General features: G+C 39.4%; 1 protein-coding gene and 1 pseudogene across 3 annotated transcripts in view; both read left to right on the top strand.

Annotated features, from left to right (window-relative positions):
* Positions 1-8,453: 8,453 nt before the first annotated feature.
* The window catches only part of Edrf1 (erythroid differentiation regulatory factor 1), a 42,935-nt gene continuing 31,845 nt past the window's right edge, over positions 8,454-19,543 (top strand). For 2 of the 3 annotated variants that reach the window (XM_010621102.3, XM_010621092.3), the window contains exons 1-6: positions 8,454-8,697; positions 9,682-9,890; positions 11,611-11,677; positions 12,441-12,566; positions 16,625-16,749; positions 16,990-17,146. In XM_010621102.3, the coding sequence (XP_010619404.1) occupies positions 8,590-8,697; positions 9,682-9,890; positions 11,611-11,677; positions 12,441-12,566; positions 16,625-16,749; positions 16,990-17,146 (792 nt within the window). In that variant the 5' untranslated portion in view covers positions 8,454-8,589. The remainder of the gene's footprint in view (positions 8,698-9,681; positions 9,891-11,610; positions 11,678-12,440; positions 12,567-16,624; positions 16,750-16,989; positions 17,147-19,543) is intronic. The other variant, XM_010621111.3, reaches the window with a different exon arrangement.
* On the top strand, positions 13,943-14,959 carry LOC117285302 (annotated as a pseudogene).

Below are 19,543 nucleotides of genomic sequence, written 5' to 3'. Positions count from 1 at the left end.
GGGGGGGGAGGGAGGGAGAGAGAGAGAGAGAGAGAAGGAGAGGGAGAGGAGGGAGAAGAAAAAGGAGAAGGAGGAGAAACAGCTGATTGACAGACTCTGAGGAAGTCTCATGCGGGGCTATTGAATATGGGCTGGGTCTCCTTTTGGGATGCTCTCCTTCTGGCAGCTCTCTTACCCTCTAACCACTCCGACCCTTTTCTTTTACATGGACCCTGGCACTCAAACTTCTGACCCAAGTAACATTGCAGGTTTGCCCCATGTCCTAGAACTGTCCCAAGTGGGCATGGGAGCCCATAAGAACCTGGCTCTACTTCAACTAATCCACAGGGCAACATCCCCTATGGAACAGAAAGTCCTTTTGATGTCTATTAAGTCACGCAGAGCAGGGCCCTGCTCCCTCTGAGAAAGATATGTCCCACGATGCAGGAGCCATCTTGGTAGAAATTTCTCCTTTCTGGATGCCTTCTCATGGCCATGGAAGCCAGTGCAGACTGTCCTCTGCCCAGAGTAGATGTGTTCTAATGACCCCTCAGAGAGTCCTCCCTACTGCCACTGTCCCATGGGCCACTGCAATCAGATAATCAACATTCATTTCAGCCAAGATTCACAAAGCATCACATTGATTCCATACTAAGATTTTTCTGAAACAATTCATAATATGCACACTGATTAGGTTCAAGCATTTCTTTGTTAAGGAAGCCTGAGAATCTCTGAGGGAAAGAACACAGTTTCTTTTTCCACTCGATGCAGCATGTATCTTTCCTACCTGCAGAATGTTGAAAGAATATTTGTAATGTAGATGAGGTTGGTCCTTTTGCCCAATGTTGACAGACAAGAGGAAGATTCCAGGGAGAAATGCCACCGCATCAAATGAATATAAATGATGCTTTTCTACTTTGCACTTATAAAATGCCTTTTGTGCCAGAATCTTGAAGCTCTCCAGGAAGCAAGGTTTGATTGACACTTGCACTGGGGGTAAATATGAATGGTCAGAGTTTCCTAAGTAATTTTTGATAAGAACAAATGTCCAAGACTTTAAAAATGCAATATACTTGCCTTCTGGGGAGTAAACAAAAGTGTGCAGATGGATAATGACATCTGTGGATTCTGGCTCCATTTCCTAAAGAGAGAAAGATGTAAATAAATATGTAAAAAATTGTCATATGTGACTAACACCCATGGTTCATCCAGTGGTTGCTAGATGCTCAGTGTTCACAAGCAATGGATTCTATTATAGGGTGCCTTGTGACTGTTAAGACATAGATGTAAAAGACATCTCTTCAATGCCAAGGGGGAGACAAATATTATGGAAATGTTTGGGGAGAAAATCCAGACATTGGCTTTAACACTTGATGCTTCTCATTAGGCAGTGCTTTCCTTTTGTTCTCTCTCATTGGAAGCCTCCTTGTAGAGGTTTAATAGACAGATGATTCATTTGGGTCTGCAAAGGCCATACCTTAACTTCCAAGGCAGAGGGGACCCAACAGCTGTGTCTGAAAGTCAGGTTGATTGGGAGGTTAACTGGAGAATTCTTCCCTTCTTATCCTTAGCTAACGACACACAACACGAATAACTGCTTGGGCTCCAGCTATTGACATGCCTAAAGAGCAGACGTTAGTGACTTTAAAATGGTTTCTAGGATTCATTTCAGGTATTAATCAGCCTCAGAGGATAAAACACAAAAACCCTAAGAACATTGCTATGTGGAAGCGATTTGTAATAGGGACAAACTGCCCTAAAATTACTCGTGTTTTGAAAGTCAGTGTTAAGAGCTTCTAGCAGAATCTGAGTTCATAGGGTGTCTAGGAAATAGACTTCTTAAATGCAATCGAAAAGGTTTCCAAGTAGTTTCAAATACTCCTCTTAAGATTTTTTTTTTTTGTACTGGGGATTGAACTCAGGACCTTGTGCTTGCAAGGCAGGCTCAGTGCCACTGAGCTAAATCCCTGGCATTCTTCTTAAGTGTTATTAATCTACAGAACAAGTGAAAATACTTATCAGTTAATAGTAAATAAAATATCAGGCACCTGTGACCAAAAGTGTCTTGCTATTACGCTGCTAAATGGCACCTCCAAAAAGGCAATATATAGCTTGTTAAGTTGCTAATTGTTCTTGACTTAAAAAGTAGCTAGCATTTGGTTGATGGCACCACAGTATGTCTAAAACACACTTCCTAAAAGCAGTCTCCTAAACTTTTGAAATCACTCATAATTATTAATAAATGCTGAGCATGAATTCCTAACATCTGCATATTTCTTTATATATGATTTATGATCACTAATACATTGACATAAAAATGATAAAAGTAAAAAAATTTCCAGTATAAAACAATATTTGAGACATTTTTTATTTATTGGCTACAAACTAGGTCTGCTTTTGCCAATGTTTTTTAAAAGATAGAAGAGTGGTTGAATAGGCTTCTTTCATTTTTGAGAATCTTGATTGAAAACTTTGTTGCATAACACTCTAAAGCCTCCTTCTGAGTTAAGCTTATTTTAAAACTCAGTTTTAATAGCTGTCATCACTTAACATATCTCAGAAGTAGACTACTTGAAAGAATTACATGATCACAGGGAAAAACCAAATCAAAATGCTTACCTACATGGTACTACATATTATGCCAAGGTCTTAACTGAAAGATGGCTGGTTATATTTCCATCTTCTTTGAAGTCCATCAGTCATTCTGAAACAGTGTCAAAGAATAACTGAAAAATCTCTTCAGTTGCTTTACATGCAATGTGTTTATTTGTACATAAGGAAGGAAGGGCAGTAAACTGTTGTTGTGGAAAAAAAATAAAAGCAAGATGTATAACAGGAGACAGGGAAAAAAATCTGCTTGCTGTTTGCAAGAGTGGGTCTTGCGGGCATATTCTGGGAGTCAACAAGTAAGTTGGCACCTATAGAAGAAACTGGGCCAGGAGTTCTGAGTTGGCCAATTGTGGTACTGAAGAACACAATTAGGTGTAACAAGGTTTTTCAAACCCTTACAGGGCAGCTGGAGTCTCTTCCCTTAGCGTACCACCCTAACTAAGCCAGAGCTGGACTACTATCCCACTACAAACTCCTCCATGTGTTTAAAACTCCAACTCTCCATTGGGAAAATTTCTCACAAAGGTGAGAAATTTCACTCTGTAAGTTTGGTGCACAGACATGAGATTTTATATGTAATATACATTTTTGGCAACCAAAATCACAATATTACGAAGATATATTTTCAAAGATATACCCTCCATAAGATCAGATTGTTTTCAAAATCAAGTACTTTCTATTTCATTGCCAAAACATCACCTTTGTATTGTAGAAACAGATTGTTTTTGTGAAACTTTTAAATAGCATCCTAATGACAGCTACTTGTCATTACAGACAAGATAAGAAAATGTAAAATACTCTTTTTTTAAAAAAAAAAAAGTAGCTCAGATTTAATTGTAAGAACACTTGGTAGTGTTTTGGCACTAATGATGTGTGTCTTCTGTGTGGTTCACGAGGTAGTCAAGGTTATTCCTCCTCTTTGTACAAAAGTCCAAAAAGATTCTCCTATAAAGGCCTTGTTTTGTCACCAGATTTAACCCTGTGAATGGTGTCTGATATGCTATTTAAACCACTTTTGTTTAGGCAGACTCTAACCAAAGTTTTCCTTGGAGAAACGTTGGTTTTCCCTGCCTCACTGATGCCACTTGGCCATGATGTTTGTTATTTAATAAAAAAGGAAAAAGCGGGGGTTGGGGGGAGTGGCAGTGATGCCTGTCATTTCTGACCCAAAACTTTAGGGTCCAGTTTACAGTTCCCATGGCCACTACTTGCTGGCAATGCTCCAGATCGAAGCTGCTTCATCAGCCTGGATCCCTGTGTTGTTGTCAGCTTTCTGTTACAGTGACAAAATACCAGAAGATGACAACTTAGAGGAGGAAAGATTTTTTTAGGCTCAGAGATTTCAGTCCATGGTTGGTTGGCTCCACTGTTACTGGGCTATTGGTGAAAGGCATGACAGAGGAAAAACTGTTCAGCTCCTGATAGCCAGAAAACAGAGTAGGCAGGGGGCAGAACTAGAGATAAAAGTGCCAGGACAAAATATATAGTCCCCAAGTTATATTCCTATGACCTACTCCCTTCAAATTGGCCCCAACTCCTAAGTTTCTACCACTTCCCAATAAAACCATCAAATTATGAATCCATCAGTGGATTAACCCTTTGATGAGGTTAGAGCCTTCATGATCCAAATATCTTCCAAATGCCCATCTGCTGGCAGCCAAACCCCCAGCACCTGGCCTTTGGATAAAATTTTAGATCCAGACCATAATAGTCCTGATAAACATGACGTGGACCAGCACATTTCAAATGTTCCATGGGATATACTTATGCTAAATATCCGGTACATTCTCACCCCCAATTTTTTTTTTTAACTATTGAGCTGAAACTCAAACTTAATGTCCAGCATTTTATTTGGAAACCCTAGTTGTAAGCCACTGACATTTAAGGATCATTTGTTTTAGTTTAATGTCCAATTTCAATTGACTGATGAAACAGCTGACACTGACCTGGCAAGGGGATTGATTAATCTGCATAGTAAGTGTCAGTGAAGCTCACCTTTACCCTTATTTTTCAGATTTAAAAAAAGATATAGTTCTTCCTGTCTCTAGAGGATTGTCTTTGGAGACCACTGTCCTAAGGTCCTCAGAAACTAAAGATCTCACCAAAAAGGCAGTTTCTTCTATAGTATCCCAGAGATACTGATTTAGAATCTGATGATAACTGGAGGATCTGTTCTCTTCTTCACAGATTATTAAACAAATAAAAAAATCCATTGGCCTATTCTGCAATTTGTTTCCTGAAAGCTACCTAAATAGGAGACCTGAATGTTAGTATTGGCTTTGCTACTAATTAGCTTTGTATGTAGTTCAATAAGTCAGCTCTGCTCTCCTTTATGGACTGTATTGCTCTCTTCTCAAGGAAGAGACTGGTTCTGATCATCTCAAATCCTTCTTCCAAACCTGAGTCCAGAATCAGGAATCAGAAACTCAAGAGTCTTCCAATGTCCAGCAAATAAGTGAACGAGGCTGGTTGGGTATAAGACTCTAGGTCCCAAAGGGGACCATGGCAAACTGAAGAAACACCTGCCCCAAATGTTCCCAGGGCATAGAAGGTTTTGGAGTTTGATGTTCTTTGCCAGAGGAGCTGCACAGGAGCAGCAAGTGAACTCCACACTCTTATTTTTGGCAATAACAAAAGCACATTTGCCTTTCACATAGTTGTCTTACTGTAAAAGTTTTATAGAAAAACTTCCAATTTTGCTTTGGAAGATACTGAATACACAGGTAATGAAATGAATTAACAATTATTGACTGGAAATTTTCAGAAATCATCCTGCATGCCGAGAGGAATTCTGCAAACTGACAAAGTCTAAGCGACTTACAAATTGTTTTAGAGAGGAACAAACTGTACATCAATACTAACTTTAATATTTAATGACATTGACACTACAATATTTTGGAGTTACTTCATTACACAGTTTTAGCTTTGATTTTGCAACTAAAAATATTTTGGAGTCAACAACATTGTTTTATGTCTCAAACATTTTGATAAGCATTTTAAAAGCCTGTCAGCCCTTGTCATTTTTCCTACATTGCCTAAGGGCTAAAACAGTTCTGTTGGCCAGTGCTGAGCCTGATGCTGGTGAAATAGAGATGATCAAACAGAACACCTGCCTTTGAGGAGTTCACAGATAGCAACGGAGGCAAAGACAAACAGATAATTTTTCTATAATGTGACAAGTGCTGGGATACAGCCATACAAGTGATGAGAACAAAGAAAAGGACCCTGAGGGGTAAGCAGGGAGAGATGGCGAGAGACTTCTTAGGATACCTGAGATGAATTCTTGCAGATGGGCAGGAATGAGTTAAGTGAGGCAGGGAAACATATTCTAGGCAGAGGAGATGCACCAGCTAATGCGGAACTATGAACAAGTTGCGGGACCACAGCATTATAGGCAGTTTGTTCATTCATTTACTCAACAAACGTGTGTTAAAAAATGAGGGCATTGGGCAATGGGGAGGCAGGCAAACGTGAGAGCTCTGAATGAGCGTAAGAGCCAGGATCACTGTCCAGAGCAGAGCAGGACAGGCTGGGAAATGATGGAGTCCATCCCCAGTGGGGGTGGAGAACTGGGGTCAGGGTCAGGCAGAGAGTGGGACGATATAAAAAGGAAGATAAATTTGGGTGGGGATTTAGCTCAGTGGTTCTGGCGCCTGCCTCGCAAGCCGCAAGGGCCTGAGTTTGATCCCCAGTTCCAAAAAAAAAAAAAAAAAAAAAAACCAAAACATTAATTCATGTCCTAAAATTTGAAATTGTGGAAGGCATGATCTATGTTTTCCCACATTTCAATCATTTACATTAGAAACAATGCAAAACAATGGGGATTTCACACAGTGGTTCAGCCACCTGCCTTACAAGCGCAAGGGTCGGATTTCAATCCCCCAGTACAAAAAAAAAAAAAAAGCAATCTATTAGAAACAATAACCTTTTAAAAACACAGCATGTAAAAGCTTTTGGATATGGAAACAAAACAAACAAACAAACAAAAAAACAAGCCCTTAGGGCCAAAGAAATGTATAAGCTTTATGTAATCCAGATGTGCCCAGTTTCTCCAGGACTCAGGGATCATCCTCCTTTACCAACTGAGTTAGCCCAGGCCATGTGTGTGGCTGCTGGAGACCAGTCCCTGCCAGTCTCCCCTCACAAGTACTTCCTAGAGGTCTAGGGCCCTGGCTCCAGCCCTTGGTTCTGGGATCCTCTAGCTGCGGCAGGCCTCTCTCTTTCTGGTTCTCTTTCATTCTTCCTCATCTTTTTAACAGTTGTTCCCAACACATGTGCTCACTAAGCATCATCAGCAAGGTCCAGGCATTAGCTTCTCAAGGAAATCCCTTCTTACAGAGATAGACCATACAATGAAACAATTTAAAGATTATCGGAAGCTAAATTTATGTAGGTGCAAAAGCTTAATAAAATTATACTTAATTCTAAATCAGAAAGAAAATCAGGAAAATTTAAAAATAAAAGTTTTAATCACTTCACCCTACCAGAGATCCCTTTTTGTCGACAAAGACATGCTGTTAAGATTAAGACCGCACTGCATATTAGCTTTTAAAAATTCATTTATTAACATATGATGAAAACGCAAATATTCTTGAATATTATAAATGGAGTTAATGGTTGCAATTTATTGTGTAACAGTTTTAACCATCCTCCTGTATTTGGTTTTTAAATTGTGTTAAATTTTTAACTAAATAATGTATAATTTGAAAAAAAAATGGATGCCAGAATCAGTATATATTAAATAGCTACAGAATACACTATTAACAAACTCATTGTTAAATTTATTTCATAAATATTTTTGTTATATTCGAAAAAAGATTTGTAAATCGCTTCTCAGCCTTTTGGTTAAGATCAAGTGAAAAAGATATGTAAAGTGGGCTTGTTGACAGTCACAAGGATTTGTGAAGATGTGCACCACTGGCTTAGTTAGCAGAGCCAAAGATAAATTTAAAAATTGAGATAGTCAAATAAGTTAATTTTTTAAAAGCTTAATTTCTTGCCACAAGACAAATCTCTGACACACATAATATATTTTATGAGGGAAATAGCTGCGTTTAGCTGTTTCAGATTATTAGGTTTATAGTTAGTATCCAGCTGAGGAGGCTCCGAGCTTAGGCCCTCAGTGATTTTAAAAAGGGCCTGGCTCTTTCTATCCTCTCCTATTCAAAGCACCGGCAACACCTCCTGGGAGGCTGTGAGAAATGCAGACGCGAAGGTCCACCCCACCAGACGTTCTGGATCGGAATGTGCGAGGACAAGATCGCCAGGTACTTCCCACGCACGTAAACGACCAAGTCCCTGCACCGCCCGGATGCCTCGGACCAGGTCGGGCGTGCGGTCCCAGAGCACCGAGAAGCAAACCCTCGGCGAAGGTGCCACCTCCTCGGACGTGGCCCTACTCCTTAACCGCGGGGGTCCGCTGTGCGCACCCAACTCCTACACTCAAGCATTGTGATGCGGGAGAATAAGCCGAGGCCTGGCACCGCACCTGGGCGCGCCCCTCTCTTTCTGTGCCTCGATGCGCCCATTTGTTAAAGGACGGGACACTGAAGGCTAGGGAAGGGGTGCTAACGTCATTAATAGAACGGGGATGGTTGATGACGCTGCAAACATTCCCTCTTCCACACAGAGAGAAGCTCCCAAACCTGATTTTCTCCCGACCCCAAGTGCCCCACAGCCGTTTGCCCACAAAGACAAGAAATGCAGCCTGAGATACACATATCGCGAGAAAGTCTCCCAGAGTGGCTCTGATAGGCGCAGGCGCAATACAGCTTCCACCCCTCCCCTTGCGAAGGAGGCACCCGCAGCAGGAGGCGGGGCCAGGCTTTAAAATAACACTCGCGAGATTTGGTCGCGTCAGCGGGACGCCTTCCTTTCAAGGACCGGAAGTGTAGTCGGCAGAGCAGTTTGGGCGCTTGTTTTCCTGGCTTGTGGCACCTCCGAGCTTGGGTTCGTATATCAGCGTCTTGGCTCGCGCTTCGCTTACCCTAGGCCATAGTAATGGGGGACTCCAAGGAGGTCGGAGCTGAGGCCTCGCCGGTGGGGGATGCTGCTCGAGGGGGGCTCAGCCTCCTGTCTCAGGGAGAGCCGGAGGAACCTTCTGCACAGGTGAGTCCTCCTCAGGGTCGAACCTGCCCAGGCTCTGGGATCAACGGGCCCGAGCTCTGGGATCGGCGGGCGCGCACCGCCGGGAAGGGATGTCACAGTTCCCGGAGCTTCTGGCACCTTCTCCACGCCTCCCTGACATCTCCAAAACAGAGTGGAAGCCCGTGTGTCTGTAGTGAGGTATGCAAGTATTCACTTGCATGTAAGTCATTCATATCCAGAGCAATCCTGGCTTCCCACTCGGTGGTGACCTGTTGGTGAATTATACACGATCTCTGCTTTCAAGGATCATTCACGTAATACGTAGTTTCAAAATGTAGTACAGTCGTGCAAAGCCGGGGGACTAGAAAGAACGCCAAGGAGGGACTCAAGGGATTGAGGCTCCGCTGACTCTTGAAATTACAAAGTGTTTGCCAGGCCCAAAGAGACCTCGAGAAAGAAGGTTAGAATAGAGAACCCAGACCTTGCTGGAGCTTGCTGGCGGGCGTGCGGTGAAGGCTGTGAGAAGTCCCCGCCCGCCGCCTTGCTGTGAAGAGGTTCAGAATATGTGTGTTACTGTCGAAGCAATTACTGAACTTTTGCGTAAAAACCGAAAGGCTCAGATATTTTACCAGAAACCACTTTGTAAATTGTGTATGTTACTGAAATTTTAAAAATACCGTAGAGCGGTTTTATTAAATTTTACATTTAATTAACACGACACTGTTGAGTCGTCTTGGTTCTGCTTCTATCCTTCATGTGAATAAATTTTAAAGGGCAGATTGGTTGGCCTGTTTCCTCGCTGAAACATAACCACCAGGCTTCTTGACTCATCCATCTTCTTTGAAATCATGTGAAAAAGCGCTAAGTAAACGTGATAATTTATGTTTGAATTAAGTGTTATTAGTAACATGCAGCATTCATTCTTTGTGAAGCCTGATGTGGTTCTTTTTCTTCTTATAAAGATGAAGTTTTCATTCCTAAAGTTTCATTCAATATGTTAATTAGGAATCAGCTTTATTTCTTGGAGGCAATGAAGTGAAGAGCCGAGCTGTGGTGAAATACTCTTCTGCCCCTCCTCGAACAGCATTTGCACAACTTGAAGAGAAAACAGACTTAAAACTCCCACCTGCCAACTGGTTACGAGAAAGTGCCAAACTAGGGCCAGCAGGAACTACCATTCTTGGGAATAGTAAGAAAAGCAAACCATTTTCAAGGTAAATAATTACTCAGTCCCTCCATCCCCACTTTAAACTATTAATACTTGCTGTTTAATTGTGATGTGCACTAACTTGGTATACTTTTAGAAGATGACATTTGATTTTCAGAGTTCCTTTTTCCCCCAGAGAATAGGATACATTACAGAATGGAGACAACACTGCATATACTTCTTTCAAATCTACTTCATATTAATGAATATGAGTTTTGACTGATAATTAGTTGTTTTATTTTAGGCAGTTTCTGTACCATTTATGAAGACAAAGATTTGGTGTGGTAACTGAGAAATTGTCCTGTGGAGTTTTTCTTTAAATGATGGTGGACTTTCTAGTCTGAAAAAGCCTGGTGTAAAAATCCAGCCTGTTGGGTGACCTACACTGTTGACTTTGAGAACTGGAAATTCTGCTGTTGGTATTTAAAGTTGAGAGAGTGGCCTTGCATCTTGCAGGAAAAAATGTACTAATATCCATATTCTTATAAGCCATTTAATATGTAGGGTTCTTTTTATTTCTTCTTGGTGATTCATCCTGAAATATTTACATGTAATTTAGACCAAGAGCCATGAACACATTAATATCTTATGAGCAAGTAGTTTAAAAATTATCCTAATGATTCAGAAGGCAAAAGTTATATGTGCAAATTATTATTTATTTGTAGCTTTATTTATACTAGCAAAAAGTTGGAAATACCCCAAACATTTCCTGTTAGAAGAATGGCTTAATAAATATATTAAGTTTTATGAGGTGATATGAATAATTGTTATCAGTGATGTAGAAACACTGCTAGGTATTTCAGGTTTATCTCATTTAGTGCTTATCACAACCTTTTGAAATCAGCACTGTTAACATTTTGCACATGAGCAAGCTGAAACTAAGAAAGATTAATTGACTTACCTAGGAGCACCTGGTAAATCATGAGAGGTTGCTTTGCAATTAAATATCCTAGCTGAGTATCCTAACTGCCACTTCCTAACAAGAAAATGGTGACATCAGCTGCTTTTTACGTATGTAGACTACAAATATGTCACATATACCCAGCTGGCATAAGTTGGCATAAGTCACTTAACTTTGTGACTGAATTGGTGTCAGGTGCATTTTTCTTATATACCTTAAAAGTGTTTTGTGTATATCACTAGGCACATAGTATGTAGTTGAGACTGACCTGGAACTCACTGTGTAGCCCAAGCTGGTCTCGAACTCACAGCAATCCTCCTGTCTCAGCCTCCCGAGTGCTGGGATTAAAGACATCCGCCACCATGCCTGGCTCAGAAACTAAAATTTTAATAAATGTTTCTATTTGTCTTATTGTCTTACATACAAAGAATACAATATTGAAGTCAGAATTTTTTGGGTTTCCCAGTTAAAATATGTGAAGGTTTTTAAGGTCTTTTTCTACTAATTGTTTCTCATCATTACTATTATAAAAAAAATTATTATTATTATTATTATTTTTGATACTGGGGATTGAACTCCGGACCTTGCGCTTGTGAGGCAGGTGGTGGAACCACTGTGCTAAATCCCCGGCCCTTATCAAATTTTATTATCAATTTTTAAACACACCATTGTTTTATGTACACCGAGAAGGAAGCACTAGCTAAATCTAATGATGATCTACATCTTGATTTCAGAAATGTTAGAATGTGGAAAACATATATCCTAGAAGCAGTGAAACTCCATATTCTGTTCAACTTTTAACCTGTGGCTTTTTTCCCTTTGGTAGCTTTGGCATGGCATATGACTTTATTGATTCTGTGGGAAATGATGTGGATGTTGTCTCTGATTCAGAAGTAAGTTTTGCTTGTTGTTTAATGTAACTTTGGTGCTTTATTTTATGTTCTGTTTTTGCAGTCTTGAGAAATTAATGACAAAATAAGTCTAAAGTTCTGCTTTGTACCACATCTTTTTTTTTTTGGTACTGGGGATTGAACTCTGGACCTCATGCTTGAGAGGCCAGCTTCAGAACTACTGAACTAAATCCCCAGCCCTACCACATATTTCTTAACAACTCCAAAACAGTGGTAGTGATAATACTAAAAATTTTTTGTATTTTAGTAATAGTTATAGGAACTGATGATAATGTTTGGGATTATTCTGCTTATGTTACCAATTGAGAATTATAAATATTTCTGGTACAGTCTATTGACTTGGTAGCTTTTTTCTAATATGCTTAAAGCCTTGGTCAATGCAACAGTGTGACTTACACACACTTAAATTCTGTTATGGACTTGGGATGTAGGTCAGTAGTTGGTTGCTTACCTAGCATGCATGAGACCCTGGGTTTGATCCCCAGCACATAGAAAAAATGGGTTTGAGAAGATACTCTATCATGTGAAAATAAATGTTTGTCTGTCGTTTACATTGAAATGTTAGTCTGACTCAAAGTGTAGGTGGTTGTGGTTTTAAAGGTGTTTCTTCCATGTGGTTGCAGGTAGTTCTGTGTAAAGTACAATTTGTATAACCTTAAGGAAATAAAGTTTACTGTGCTTTATGAAGAATAAAGTTACTATTTGAATGACTGGATCTTTTTAAACCATTTTTGCTCTTTTGAAGAACATAAAAAAGCTCCTGAAGATTCCCTACAGCAAGTCCCATGTAAGCATGGCAGTACATCGCGTAGGAAGGACCCTCTTATTAGATGAGCTGGATATTCAGGAACTCTTCATGAGATCATCTCAGGTAATACATTTCGTGAAAAACATCTGGAAACTTCTTTAACAATTAATAGAGCTCTGGAAATGTGATTGTTTAAAAAAAAGCCAAAGTGGAAACAGTAGTTGAATTTTTCAGCTGTCAAAAAATGAAAAGTTTCATTGACAATAGTTCTAATGTTCAAAAAAAGAGAATGGGCAAAAAAAAATATTTCATTGATACTAACAGTAGGGCTCTTATAAGAAAAAGGATGAAGCCAATGAATACAGCTGTGAAAAATAAGTGAAATTTAAGAACTGTTTTTTTAGATAAGTCTCACTAACTAGCCCAAGCTGGCCTGGAACGCATGACGTCCTCCTGCCTCAGCCTCCCAAGTGCTGGGATGACAGGCATGCACCACTACGCCTGGACGACTATTTTAAATTTTTTAAAAAATCTTTTGATATCTGTGTTAGAGATTCTTTTGAGACATGGCTACCTGGAAATGTGAAAAATATTAATGCACTCTATAAATAAGTAGTTAATTGGATTTCTTTTCATGAAGCCTAGCTTTTCATATTATATGTGGGTGAGCACTTATTTTTCCCTCATATATCGAGAATGGATGATATTTTAAAATATAGTAACTGTTTCATTTTCTCAAGGCACACTCTTTCTATACTTGACCTTTCATGAACTGGTAAGTAGTTGTTGGTTCTGCCAGCGCATATGCTGTCTTTAAAGAATATTTGTGTAATACTTTGATAAAAGAAATATTACAAAAATGTAAATATATCAGAAGTATCACAGGCTCAAGCTGTGGATTGGCGTGCCAAACCTTGGCAAATTTGTTCGGCAAACGGGATTCAGGGAAGGCACCAGGCTAGTCTGACAGGAGGCGGGTATGATCAGCATTGGAAAAGATGCCAACATTAACTACCACGTATAAAAAAATAGTTTATAAAAATTTCTCATAGCTCAGTGGTTCTGCCGCCTGCCTCACAAGTGCAAGGTCCCGAGTTTGATCCCCAGTACCAAAAAAAAAAAAAATTCCTCAGGAGTGCCACTACATGAAAGTCTACCTACAATTTCAAGATGATGGAGTTGAACGAAATGCGGCACAGTTCAAACGGCTACTTGTTTCTGCTCTGAAGGACCTGTTTGGGGAGGTTGGTGCTGTTTTCCCCATGGACGTCCTGACCTATGAAGAGAAGACCCCATCAGCCATCTTTAGAGAGTATGTAGCAGTAGCAGTGGTATGGTCAGATTGTGGAGCTCTTTGACCCTGCTAGGATCTTATACAGGCAAAAAAATGTGCTTTCAGAGTGATTCAGGTTTCTCCCTTTCTCCTTGCATTATCCAGTAAACATTTGGGAACTAGTGTTGAATAGTCTTCAATTTTAGAAACTTTTCATCTGCTCCCGAAAGAATTTGTTGATGTCTTGAAGTTTGAAAACAGAAGCAGGTTTAAAGACACTACTGATGAAATTTGAAGATGTTGAAGATGTTCCCTCGGATAGCCAGCCATTGGCTTTGGTGGGGTGGACTTCAGAGGAGAATCTGCTTGAATCGATCAGTACTGAACAGGCAGCACTTTGAGCACCTGCATGTGTGTGAGAGTTGGAGACTGGGCCGAACTCAGCAGGGCCTTCACACAGAGGGATGTAGCTGCCTTCTCAGTAATAACTGGAGATGTTAATCCCTTGCATTTAAATGAAGATTTTGCAAAACACACCAAGTTTGGAAAGAAGATTGTACCTGGAGTTTTGATCAATGGACTAATCTCAGCTCTCTTGGATACTAAAATGCCAGGGCCAGGTTATTTGTTTCTTTCTCAGGAAATTAACTTTCTGGCTTTTTTATATATTGGAGAAGTTGTTTTGGCTTCTGCAGAAGTGAAAAGACCAAAGCGCTTTGTTGCTTTTATTGCAGTGTCGTGTTCTGTAACAAAGTAAAAAAACTGTTATGAAAGGCTGGGTTAAAGTTATGCTCCCAGACACTCCCAAATTCTGAAATAACTGTTGCAAGTTCAAACACCAGTGCTGTTGCTGTTGAAGAAGCACCTGAGGAAATGGGCTACTGTGTCGCTAAGGTGCGGCTGATAGACCCAGAAGCAGTGTTAGGGAAGGGGATCGGATGTGTTCACATGTCTACTTTCCAATTTGGCTTTATGCTTCACCCAACTTGATGATTGCACAGTTTCATCATCTGTATTGATTTTTGTGAGCTGCAAATCTGAAGTTCTACTTTTAGGATTTCAAACCTGATTAGATGTGCAATTACTAACACTACCCTATGTCTGTGTAGAATTTCCTCACTGAATTTATAATTATCTAGCACTTAATTACTGAAGGAAACAAGGAAATTGAGTTGTCTTTGAACATCTACTCATTACCAGTCTTTTTTTTTTTTTTTTTGGTGGTGGTGGTACCAGATTGAACTCGGGCCCCCTCATGCTTGCAGAGGAACCACTGAGCCAAGTCCCCGGCCCGCCAGTCAGTATTCTTAGATTCTTTCCTCAGCCATTTCTGGGTCAGGGTTTATTGTGACTTACTGTTGTTTAGACCAAGGTGGCATGCTGCTAAGCCTTCTCTGGGACTTACATTTGGGTAGTTTTTCTGTTGTCAGAGCAGGGTGTATGTGCATACTTATACTCAGTTACATAAGCTATGTCTCATCCGTAAAATAATGAGTGTGCTGTGCAGGAGCGTTGTTGAAAATGATGGGCACAGCTAGTGTGTGAACACTCGCCGCTGTCGTCCTTCTCCCTGTGAGGAAGGTTACAGGTTTGCTGAATTTAAAGCTGACTGGTCTTTAAACAGGTAATAGGCCAGTTTTCAGGTTGTCAGCCAATCTATTTGTAATTTTTAACCTGGAGTAGCATCTTGGGTACAAAGTTTCTATGTTAAAGAACCATATTCTTTTCTTTTTCTCTTGAAAATGTGAGTCCACCTCACATTATACAAATATCTGCCTATTGTGTGGAAAAAAAACCCTAAGAAATAAGAAAGACTAGGAAAATATGTTACAGTGATTTAAATTGACATTTAAAGTCAATGTTTTATCTTTGAAAAAAACCCTAGTTCAATTTGGTGTATGTGTATGTACTGATACTGGGTACGTTTTTCAGATGTGATAATGAATCACAGTCCTTGATCTTTAGCACCTGACAATTTTGGTGTTAAAAATACCTGCACTGATAATGCCAATAGAGTGTGCAAAGTAGGTCATTCTTCAGGTGACAAGATATTGGGGAGGGGATAATCTTTCAGTCCAGGGTATAAGATACAGGTCAAGAAGGTATGGACTTCTTAAAAGAGAAAGTACTTCGACAATTGTAATCCCAGCACTCTTTGAGAGGCTGAGGCAGAAGAATTGTGAGTTCAAGCCCATTTTGGGCAACCTAGGGATTCAGTAAGACCCTGTCTCAAAGTAAAAATAAAGTGCTGGGTGGGCTGGGGATTTAGCTCAATGGTTCTACCACCTGCCTGGCAAATGCAAGGACCTGAGTTTGATCCCCAGTACAAAAAAAAGTGCTGGGATGAACTTCAGTGCGGAGGTACTGGGCTCAATCCCCAGTACTGAGGGAAAAAAAAAAAAAGTGAAAGAGATATGTGTTGAGTCTAAGATGATAAATATTTTATGAGTATGTACTTGTAAAACAGTATTTTAAAAAAATTATTGCCTGTAAAGATAATGGTTATGTGTTACTCATCTTCCGATCACTGTAACACAATACCCAAGATTATAAACTTAAAAGAGGAAAGGTTTATTTTGGCTCCTGGTTTCAGTCTGTGACCAGTTGGCTGTGTTGTTTTGGGCTTATGATAAGGAAACACATCATGGCAGGGGTGCCTGTGGCAGAGGAAACCACTCGTGGTGGCCAGATGGCAAGAGGAGGAGGAAGGGCTAGAATCCCAATATACCCTTCAAGAACATACCCTCTGCCTCCCTAAAATTCGACCACCTCCTTATAGTGCTCCTGAGTAGGGGCCGAACCTGACGTATGTCTTGGGGGCTATTCAGGACCCCAACTATAGCCAGGTGACAAGTCACTTTAGTTACTTGTGTATTATATTTGTTTAACAATTTTTTATGTTATTCAGACTGGTGATTGGACATGGTTGAAAGAGTTTTACCAAAGATTGATCGATCAGAAATGGCAAAGGAAGAAAAAGAGCAAGGAGCACTGGTATCAGAAGGCTATTCTTTCCAAGTTTTTATATTACAGGTACTTGGCTACTTGTTTGGTTTAAATCTTAAGAAAAATGAAATTCTAACCTAAAATTCGGTCAGAAACTGGTAAAATTAAGTTTTGCCACTGTGATATTGTTAACATATTTTTATTTTATTTTTTATAAAATGGATGCTTGATTACATACAGGGTCTTAGTGTTTACAAATAGCTGGATTATAATATAAAGTTAGCTTTAATGACAATGTGAGGTTTAAAAAATTTCTCATTTGTCTAGTATCAATGGTGATGGAGCTGCCCAGCCTGTCCCGTCTGCTGCAGAACAGCAGGAGTCCCCCAGTTCCGATCAGACACATGACTCAGAAGGTGTTTCATGGCCTGCTCCCTTTGAAATGCCTTCCTCTGTTTCTGAAGACCCCAGTGCTTCCGGTCAGGTTCGTTAGTATTTTAATACAACTCTAAACACATTTAGGAAGGCAGAACTAGCTAGTCTATTAAAAGGACAGGTAAATAGAAATAAGAAATATATGGAATTGTGTTTTACAGTTTGGAGAAATACTTTTTTTCAGTTTTTCATGATAGAATTTACAAGAGCTGTTTTGAATGGTTAGATCAGATTCTTTTTTTTTCCCCTTAAAATGTTTTGAAGTAGACTATTGATTTGTTTATCAGTACTCATTTTATCCTTAGTCATAAGAGTATCATATAGCATAGTGATAAAATATATTTTTAACTTTAGATGTGTAATGGGTATCTGTCAAATATTGAGGATGATAGGACTTTTCATAATGTAAATACTGTTTTGCTGTAACTTTTAATCATGTTGTTAAGTCTAAAATATCTTAAGATTTTCTGGGTAAAGTTCCTAAGTCTTAGTCCACATTCATATTATAAAGCTTTTAGAATATGTGATCTGTCTTGTGTCTTGGTTTTCTTCTTATTGCTTGTTTATTTTTTCCCATTGTGTCTATCAAAGGATAAAATAACTCCTCAGATATAAATTGTAGCATATCTACTTTCAGGAACATATACTGATAAACTAAAGAAAATACAAATAAGATCTGTAACTTGGTAAATTGTTTTTCTTCTTTGTGTGTGTTCTTCTATACTGAACACTATTCTACCAGGTTGTTTCAGACTTCACAAATTGTAGAATTATGAGGAATTAATACATTTAACTTCAACTTTAATAGGTTTTAAAATGGAAAAATTTTCCCATAAAACTACACAGAAAATCAACTTTTTACCTGTGGAAACTAGAAAGAAAAAGAAATAATTAACATACAAGTTACATAGTGGTACCATAGAGGTGGGGATATTTTGTGATTGAGAAGGGACAGGTACTGTGTGCTAGCAGTGTCCTATGTCATGATTTGGGTAATGATTATGTGGTGATTTGCTTAATTAGGGGCAGTGGGTGTAACTCAGTGGTAGAATACTTGCCTAACATATATGATGTCTTAGTTCAGTCCCCAGAAAAGAAGAAAAAAAAAGAAAAAACAAGAAAAAAAATCTAAATTGCAATTATTATTTTGTATTATTTGTTTTATGTACATTACTATATGTGATTGTATGCCAAGAGAGTTAAAAAAAAATTCACGTAGTATTCCTTGTCTTCAAAAGCCAACCCTTATAAAAGAGCCCACATAATAGAAATAACCCTCTGCTGTTGCCCATCTTGCCCTTCTCCCAGATTCACCTTTGTCTCCTTACCTTGATTGGGAATTACTGTGAAAAGTCTTAGAGACTTGGGAATCAGTAAAGCAAGCTGGCACTTATTTAATGCCTCTTAATGCTCTGTGCTTTGATACATGTTTGTATAAATTCATTTTCCTCCCTGGAGCTCCTCCATATGCAATAAGTGCTGGACTGAAGCTCATGAGAAGCAGATGTTTTTCTGTGGTCACATAGCTTGTACAGTCCAAGGTAGGGTTTGAGTGCAGAGCTTTCTGACCTCAGAGTCCTGTTCCCACTGCAGTACTCCACTCTGTCCGTGTATTTCACACATATTTAGGAGGGCCCTGGAAGAGGTCAGATTGTCTTAGCAGTGGCATGCCCTAAACAGAGCTTAGTGCGATAAAAATAATATTTCACAGAATATTTATCTTGTACTGCTTAAATTTCAACATTTAGAGATTTATTTACATTTGCAGGCTATAACCTCATAAATTTTTGTTCCCAAAGCTAAAACTGCTACATTGAGGCCTTTGTAAGTCATAATAGAGGTTACCCAGGTGTCTGTAGTATAAAGCCTTAGAGCCAAATGTTTTTGAGAACATTGTAACCCAGAGCCTAGACTCCTCCCGAAGCAGTTACTTGGCAAATAATTTTGGGAAGTGGCCTTTAAGTTGATAATTTCTCTTCATGTACACACAATAAAATTAAAGTTTGAAGTTCTCTTAGGGCTCCTGAGAAAGCAAGACGCAATAGAAGTATTGATGGTCTCCTGGCTTGAAATTATGTGCGTTTTGCAGGCACTTTCCAAGCCTGTTGGCAGACACACAGAAGAGGAGAGAAGACAATTTTATAGAATAAGCACGCACACGCATTGATCTCGGGATCAGTGCTTTAAAGCATTGGCATTAAAGGTTTAAAGTAGTATCTCTTAATGGCAATTGTTCTAAAAGTTGGAAAATCATGTTTTAGACTGAATTTATCACATCAAAGTGTTTACTCAAAATTATTTCCACAAAATACATTAAGAACAAAAAGTGGCACTCGGGAGGCTGAGGCAGGAGGATTGCTATGTGTTTGAGACCAGGGTAGTCTCAACTATGTAGTGAGACCCTGTCTCCAAAAAAAAAAAAAAAAAAAAAAAAAATAAAAGGGAA

The sequence above is a fragment of the Fukomys damarensis genome, unplaced genomic scaffold (genome assembly GCF_012274545.1).
Source record: "Fukomys damarensis isolate Sample0158 unplaced genomic scaffold, DMR_v1.0_HiC HiC_scaffold_8, whole genome shotgun sequence".
NCBI lineage: Eukaryota > Metazoa > Chordata > Mammalia > Rodentia > Bathyergidae > Fukomys > Fukomys damarensis.
Note: the sequence above shows the minus strand (reverse complement) of the source record. Positions and strands in the feature narration are given on the sequence as shown.